At 48.0% G+C, this 8,110-nt stretch overlaps 1 protein-coding gene across 1 annotated transcript in view; it reads right to left on the bottom strand.

Annotated features, from left to right (window-relative positions):
* Positions 1–314: 314 nt before the first annotated feature.
* PROSER2 (proline and serine rich 2) overlaps positions 315–8,110 on the bottom strand; it is a 45,460-nt gene continuing 37,664 nt past the window's right edge. Inside the window, exons 3-4 of the mRNA XM_043564980.1 lie at positions 5,382–5,634; positions 315–3,334 (exon numbers count right to left, since the gene is read on the bottom strand). Coding sequence (XP_043420915.1) covers positions 2,301–3,334; positions 5,382–5,634 — 1,287 coding nt within the window. The 3' untranslated portion in view covers positions 315–2,300. The remainder of the gene's footprint in view (positions 3,335–5,381; positions 5,635–8,110) is intronic.

Below are 8,110 nucleotides of genomic sequence, written 5' to 3'. Positions count from 1 at the left end.
GATTCATCTTTTCTTTTCGTTACAATTTTGCTTTGAAATGTGGTCCTTACAATTCCCTTGAAGATGACCCCTTGTGAATGTCTAATGCCTCTTTGCAAACTAGATGTTTTTGTTAATGTGATACGCACACATACAGGAGTTAGTTCATCAGCAGCTGTAATTTGAGCCTCATACAAAACATGGCTTTAATTACTAGGGTTCGGGGCCCAAGAAATGACCAGAGTAATAGCCAGTATAATTATGAATAAATAGAAGGAAAGGTTATAACCACTTAAAATAACTGAGCGTAAGTATAAAATGCAAAAACAAAGCTGTTTATACTTAAATCTCTACATTTATTTTTCCAAAAATGTCATTTATGAGAACAAATATACTCCTATATAGTCAAGTTCACCTTAATCACAATGAAGTCATAGGATAACTTAAAAGAGATAATCCTCGTATTTAAAGGATGTTTAAAATGTCAGCCATAATCAAGACCCTCTAATTTGAAACACCATGTATGGCATCTCACTTTGTAAAAAGGTAATACATCCCTCAAGACTTCTTCAAACAAATGCGACATAAATAGGAGTACAATAAAAACTATTTTCAAAACCAAAAAAATCAAAGCACCTATTTAAATTAAATCCATCAAGAGTCTATAAGATTATTTCAGGAGGACACAGGCCGGATGAGACACTAAAAACTATAGTTCTAAGGAAAAAAAATGACAATCATTTTATGTAACTTGCTATAAGGCAGATACATACTATATACGAATATTATAAAGGACGCACTTCACAGCACATTTAAAAGTATGAATTGAAATAATACTCAACAGGAAGAAACTGATTCTGTGACACTGGCTGAGACAGAATAACAGAAGGGCGTGACTTAAAAGCATGGCCCTTCCCAGTCTATTTTTAGAGGCTTAAGACTCCAGCCTTAAATAGTTTTAATAATGCTCGTGGCTACAACTCAGCTTGTAAAACATAGTCTGGGAGAATACAGTTCTTTTCACATTGTGTAAACCAGTTTGCTGCTTTTTCCCCTCGAAAACTAATCCCAAGGTCTTGCTCCCAGAACACGAAGGGGTCTTAAGAATTTCTTTGTTTCCGTCTGTTCGGTAGCTGCCTTGGAACATGCACAACTAAAATTGGGTGATAAACTGAAAGCAGGTTAAAATTTGGTGATACATCTCTTAAAAGTGTTCTTCTCTAAAGAAGGAACTGTCTGCTTATCTGGAAGCCTACCTGGGCTATTACTCTCCTTGTGTACAGAGCAACTTATGGGTGAGGAGGAAGCACTTTGATTATGGAGATGTGCCCTTTTCAAGGTGCCAGTCTCGATGTCACCCATCACAGCTGGGACAGCAGCATCTGTCAAGGGAATGGGAAGGCATGCCTCACATCATGTAGTCACTTGATAGGGTTTTAAGAAGTTTATGTATGTGTACTAATGAATGTGTGTGTGCACATACGATACCTGTGTGTGTGTGTGTGTGTGTGTGTGCGCGCGTGCGTGCACATAGGCTTCTATAAACACATATTATGTACACGTATATACACAATACACACTCATCCACGTATCCCCCAGTGACATGGCCCCCACGGTCTGATCAGACTTGCTTTCTGAAAATTACCACCTTTTCCAAATCCACCCTTTTCCATTCCACTCCCAGAACTCAAAATTATAGTAAATCATACTCTAAAGGTTTCATTTCAATTTTCAATTAAAAAACAGGCAGACCAAATTCTACCCAGAAACAAAGGCACGTCTAGGGCTAACACATCATCCTTTATCCTTCAGAACCAAACAGAAGACCCAAAGAAGTATTTGAAGACATTACAAAAATTAAACAGGCATTTCGTTTTTATTTTCTTAGAAAAGGAGGGGGGGATCCCTGTCATAGATAACTGAGTGTAAGAGACCTAAACTGGCTTGCGTGTCACGTCCTTGGGATAAAAGTCAACATTAGGGACTGAAGAATAACAAATCAGACCCAATCCCCCTCCTTCTGAATCCTCAAAATATAGGATGGCATTTCAGGTGTTAACGGTTATTCTCTGAGCCCCCGGAGAAAGGAAGACAAGATATGGGGTCGGACTGTCTTTCACAGAAGGCTATTCCTACTCAGATGCGGCCACAGAGCCGGGTGGCACTTACTGTCCCCAGTCCCTCGGCCCAGACCACGGAGTCCTGGCACCTGTCACGTGTCGCCCTGCACAGGGCACAGCACGGGGGCTGTTGCTCCGCCCCTTAGGTGCACACCCCCTGCCCTGGCCACCCAGCCTCCCCAGCCCCAGTCTCTTTCTCCATCACAAGTTCTCCTTGAGGAGGCCGAGCTTCCGCAGGGCCTCCCGGCGGGCCTCCTCAGTGGAACCGCGGCCAGAGAACTGGACGGTGATGCCCTGGGGTCTGAAGCCCACAGCCCTGGGCAGTGAACCTGACCGCTTCCTAGCATCCTGGCTGCAGTCCGGCTGCCGGTGCTCGTAAAAGCTCTTGCTGGCGTTCTGGCGAGCGAGTTTGCTGGTGAGAGCCGGGTCTGGACGGAAGGTGACAGTTTTTCCGGTCGAGACGAAGGCACTGGGCTCGCTCTTCAGGACGTCGTGGATGCTCTGGAAGCCGTTGGCCAGCGGCGGGGACCGTTCCGTCTGCACGCCTCGGGACCGCTGAGCGCCGGGCTGCCCGCCGGCCTGCACGGACACGGCTTCATGGACGGGGCCGGCCTCGCTCCGGCCACGCGGCCCTTGCTCCGGAGAGCCGCTGCTCCCCTGCTCTGCGAGGTCACCCCCGGGGGCCCGGCCTTCAGGGTCCCCCGGGGACAGGAAAGAGACCCCGTTGATGTTGGCCAGCACCCGGGCCTTCCGCTCCTGCACGCTGACCGCCGCCCTGGAGATGGTCTTGTTGAACTCCTTCCCCGCGCTGTTGGTCACGCTGATGTTGCTGGGGAAGCGGTGAACCTTGGGCGCCGGCTGTGCCGGGTGTCTGTGCCACGGGAGGCGGCCCCCCGTCCGAGGGGTCGCCGAGGGCAGCGTCCTCCACTCCCCGGGCCTGCCCTCCTCGGTGGGGGACGCCGGTGAAAATGTTTCACTTCCCGCCAACTTCTCGGACATTTTCTGAGCGATAACCAGGGGGGTGGGAACGGAGCGGGGCAGTTTGGGGTGCTCCGCGGGAGCAGCGGAGGCCGGCAGCTCTCTCCTGGGGGGCTCTGTCGCCGGGGCGGCCACCGGCTGGGAGGGCAGCACAGGAGGGGCCTCTGGAGCCTCGGGGTCTGGTGATGGACGACCCTGGGCTTCTGGTTTCCCGCATTCGAGGACAGGACTGTCTTCCTTCCCGGCAGGGCCAGCCCCTGAAAAGGAGGCAAATCTTCATAAGCTACCACCTTATGTAAAAATAAATGCATCCCATTGACTTCTCGCTGAATTTAAGAGGGCCCCCCCCAGGGGGACATAATGCCATTGTCAGCGGCAGCACCTCCTGTTACCTAAACTCCCCGGAACAGTGAAGGAGAAGGTCCTGGGTGAGTCTCACCCCCTACTTGGCGAGAAGGAACCTATCAGTGATGGTGAAAGACTCGCGTCTGAATGCTCGGGACCTGGGACGCACACCGCGCACGCGCACGCAGGCTTCTAAAGAGGCGAGTAAACAGGGGGGAACGATAACCCTCCTGGGAGGGGGTGTCACCGAGGGAAAATGGAGACGGGACGGACGGGTGGCATCCTCTTCCGCCTAATACAGATACAGATCGCAGGTCACCCAACACTATTTGCACTTACAATCACGCACCTGTCTCCCACTGCAAAACTGTAAGCCGTGTCTAATTTTTATCCCTGTATCCTCGGAATCTCACCCAACGCCTGCTGGGGCAGGCACTTAAAACCGCTGTGGAAGTATCATGTTAGACACCGATGGGCAAGGCGGCTTTCTCTCCATAAGTGTTTTCCTTGGCACAAGCAGATGATCTGGCACTTTTAAATGACCAGCAGGTTCAAATGCATTTTAGGAACTACACTTCAAAGACGTGTGATAAAAACGGGACATCTGTAATTAAGTCTCTTCTTTGAAGACACGGCTGTAAACTAAGCTCCTCATCTGGAGTCTGGAGCCCCAGTCTGTGAAATCGGTGTAATGCACAGCCTCACGCGCGCACACACGCACACAGAGGGAGAAAAAGTATTTCTGGACGCTTGTGACAAATGGCAGTATTTTGTAGTAAGAGCCAAAATACTTTCCCTTCTGTTTTTCCCTCCTCCTTTCTAATCCTTATCCCCTTGCTATGTTTATTTCCAACATCTTTTCCAGTCAGGAGAAACAGTGCGAGACAATCCCACCTCATCCACCCCCTTGCTCTTCTCACAGCACTCAAAGGACAAAAAGGACGCCTCTCCTTTGAGGCTGCCCTGAATCCAACAGACCTGCAAAGTAGACACTAAGCCAAACTCTTGCTGCCCTTTTCCTGTTTTCCTGAACCAGCTAACTTTTTAGCCCAAATACTCCCACCTTGGGAAGTCATGCCATAGAAAGAGGGGGCATAAGATTGTTCAAAATCTGAGATCAAACCTCACAGGCTAAAATATATATATAAACAGAACCTTGTATGTTCTGTTTGTAGAATGAATTGTTATACCTGGAAGTCAATTCCAATTTTCTTTCTTTCTTTTTACTATACAGTAAAGCCTTGGGTTGCAAGTAACATGTTCTGCGAGTGTTCCACAAGATGAGCAAACATTTCTTTTTTTTTTAATATTAAAAAAAGTTTTTATTCATTTTTGAGAGACAGAGTGCGAGCAGGGATGGGGCAGAGAGAGAGGGAGACACAGAATCGGAAGCAGGCTCCAGGCTCTGAGCTATCTGTCAGCACAGAGCCTGACACGGGGCTCAGACTCAAAAGCCGTGAGATCATGACCTGAGCTGAAGTTGGACACTTAACTGAGCTGAAGTTGGACACTGAGCCACCCAGGCGCCCCAAGACAAGCAAACGTTTCCAATAAATTTTAACTTAATAAACGAGCAAGACTGATATCAGTAGCACGTGATGCTGAACATCACATGATCACAACCAAGCCAATGGTTCTTGAAATTCGCTTTGATATACGAGTGCTTTGGATTACAAGCATGTTTCTGGAACGAATTATGCTCACAAACCAAGGTTTTACTGTATATGAAATAGATTCATATGGTCTGCCAGTCTCATTCTTTATTCTAGTTCCTCTGAACTTTCCCTTCATGTGTTATCTCCTAATATGCTACGAAAGCATCTACTGGTTGGATACTCAAACTCCACCTTGCAAAAACCCCCACAGCATCCACACTGGCACACACACGGGAAGACCACAGTGTCCCGAAAGACACTAACGAACCGAGTCAGAGGCTGGGGACTGGGTTTTTCTCCTCACCTGCTGTCTCAGTCGCAGCCGGGAGGAACTCGGGTTCCCCCTCCTCAGGTGCTGGCTGCACTAAATCGATGACATCTCCTGGCTCCGAGTGACTGGAAGCGCTCTCGTCCAGAGACCCTGGAGAGTGGGAGTGCACGCCGCTGTCACACAGGACTTGCTCCTCACAATCATCTTCCAGGGAATCAATAGTCTCTTCAAAAAACAGGATGACATCCTTTTCCTCATGTGTCAGGTACTTGAGGCTCTCATCATCCTGTGTAACAGGTGTGGGGGTTGGGAACGGAAGGGAGAAAGCAAACAGTTGTTTTGCTGAAGAGAGAAGCCATGACAAAGTCAGGATCTCTTGCAGAGCCCTGGGTGGAATCCGCGTCCCTCTACAAGTTCCCGTCGGGGAGGATCTGCCATTCAGGTGGCCCCACTGACAAACCCGTGCCTGTGTCCTCCCCGTGGTACCTGCGTGAAAAAGAACGCTGCCAAGAAACTGTAGCAAATAAAGTGTCTTAGAATCTATTATTAACTCCAGTCTTATGGCTCCTAGGGAGTCAATGACAGAAAAAGAATTCTTCTCCAAGCCTCCTTGGGAAGGAACACTGTTCTCAACTTCCTGCTCTCTGATGTCTTCCCACAATAGCAGTGGGGGACATCTTTGGATAAAGACAGTGGCCATGAATGCACATATTTAGCTTCCTTTCCTCCAGAAACCTCACGAAAACAATAATGGGATTCATTTTTGTTGGAAGGCACCTATCACAAAGACAAAAAAGAAGAGGAAAAGAGACAGCAGTAACAGAGTGTGGGAAGTTAGGCAGCCGCAGGACAGGTGCAGCTGACTCCGGAGACCCAAGGAATCTGATTTTTAGCAGCTGTGGGAAGCTGGTGACCCACCTGCTGAGTACAAGGGAGCCTCTCGCCCCCCCCCCCCCCCCCCCCCCCCCCCCCCGCCTCGCAGGTGCTGAGGGTACTGGGAGCGGGGCCAAGAGGAGCGGGGCCAAGAGGGCCAAGAGGAAGGGCCACTTCTGTATAAAGAGCAGAAGTGGTTCAGCAGGAATGAGGTCATCCCGGCAGAAAACTAGATGTTTTTTAAAAGAAGGTAAAAGAGGAATCTGAAGCAGAGTTGACAGTGAGAGACCACAATGAAAACGAGCAGTAAAGGAAGCCAACCTGATGCCCCCTGGACTGAAGTCTGGAAGTCTTCCCTGAGGTATCTGAATCCAAGGGCCAAAGGGGCCGACACCATGGGCTCCCCAACGAAGCAGCTCAGCCACATGCCCCTACAGGGGAGAGGACAGTCAACAAACCCCCTGATTTCTGACCAGCTTCTCAACGTTCTCCTCTTAAACATGTGCACACGCCTAAGGATCACGGAGTCTCACCATGAAAGACGCAGCCGAACAGACAAAAAGAAAAAGAAAGCAATTTACAAAAACAAACTATGCAGAATGATGACAATTTCAACAAGATTACCATTCATATCCTCAGAGAGTTGTGGAGATACTGGATCCATCAAGAATATGATCTTATTTAAAAAAACAAAACCCACAAGACAAAAACACAGCTCTTCGAAATTAACACTTGGACCACAGGACTGAAAAACGAAATAAAAGCCTACAAGGTAAAGTGGAGAAACTAGTAAAGTAAAACAAATAGCCAAAATTTGTTTTAAAATAAGGAAGATAAGAAAATCAGAGGATAAGTATGGGAGGGCCAACATCTGAAATAATGAGAGCTCCAGAAAGATAAATCAGAAAAGTAGAGGGGAAGAAGGTAATCAGAATAAATCAGTAAAATCCAAGGAGAGACCCCTGGGCTGAGAGACCTGAGTTTCCGAATGTAAAGGGGCCATCAGAAAATCTAATGAACAAGAATGAAACAGACCTATGAGGGCTGAGGGACGTCCCTGTGAAATCTCAGGACACCTACACCGGAGGGCAAGATCTCCCCAGAGAGAAAAAACAGGTCACAAAACAAAAGACCAGGAATCAGAACAGCAACAGACTTCTCAGCAGGAAACCAGAAGATAGTGTCATGATTCCGAGGGAACAGAGAACTAGAATTCTACGCCTAACCAAATTAAGGTTATGGTAGAATAAAGATGTTTTAAGACACGCGAGGTCTACACAGTGCATCCTGTGCACATATGCCTTTCTCAGAAAGCTTCTGCAGGGTGGTAGGGGAATGTGGTTTTCCCCTAGACGAGGGAGTAAACCAAGAAACAACACAGGACCAGGGGAGGACGAGAGAAAGCCAAAGGGGATCTCGGGACTCAACTGACATCCCCGGGACGTCAGCCGTGCAGACAACAACCAGTCTGATGCACAGCAAGCCAGAGGGCTGAGAGCACAAAGCAAGCAAATAAAACCCGAAAGGTTATTAACCATAGAAAACTATGGTTATGAGAAAAATCACATATCTATGAACCCATTTACCTAGAGTAACGTGCACACATACACACACCTACATGCACACACACACACACACACACACACACACATATATTAATTATATTCATATTCACAGTAGTGAGAGAACAAAAATGTCCAGGGGTGCCTGGGTGGCTCAGTTGGTTAAGCGTCTGACTCTTTGATTTCTGCTCTGGTCATGATCTCGTGGTTGTGAGATCGAGCCCTGCATCAGGCTCTGTGCTAACAGTATGGAGCCTGCTTGGGATTCTCTCTCTCCCTCTCTCTGCATCTCCTTTACTCCCTCGCTCTCTCTCAAAATAAATAAAT

This window comes from Prionailurus bengalensis, chromosome B4 (genome assembly GCF_016509475.1).
Source record: "Prionailurus bengalensis isolate Pbe53 chromosome B4, Fcat_Pben_1.1_paternal_pri, whole genome shotgun sequence".
NCBI classification, from domain to species: Eukaryota; Metazoa; Chordata; class Mammalia; order Carnivora; family Felidae; genus Prionailurus; species Prionailurus bengalensis.
This window is presented reverse-complemented; position numbering and strand designations above follow the sequence as displayed.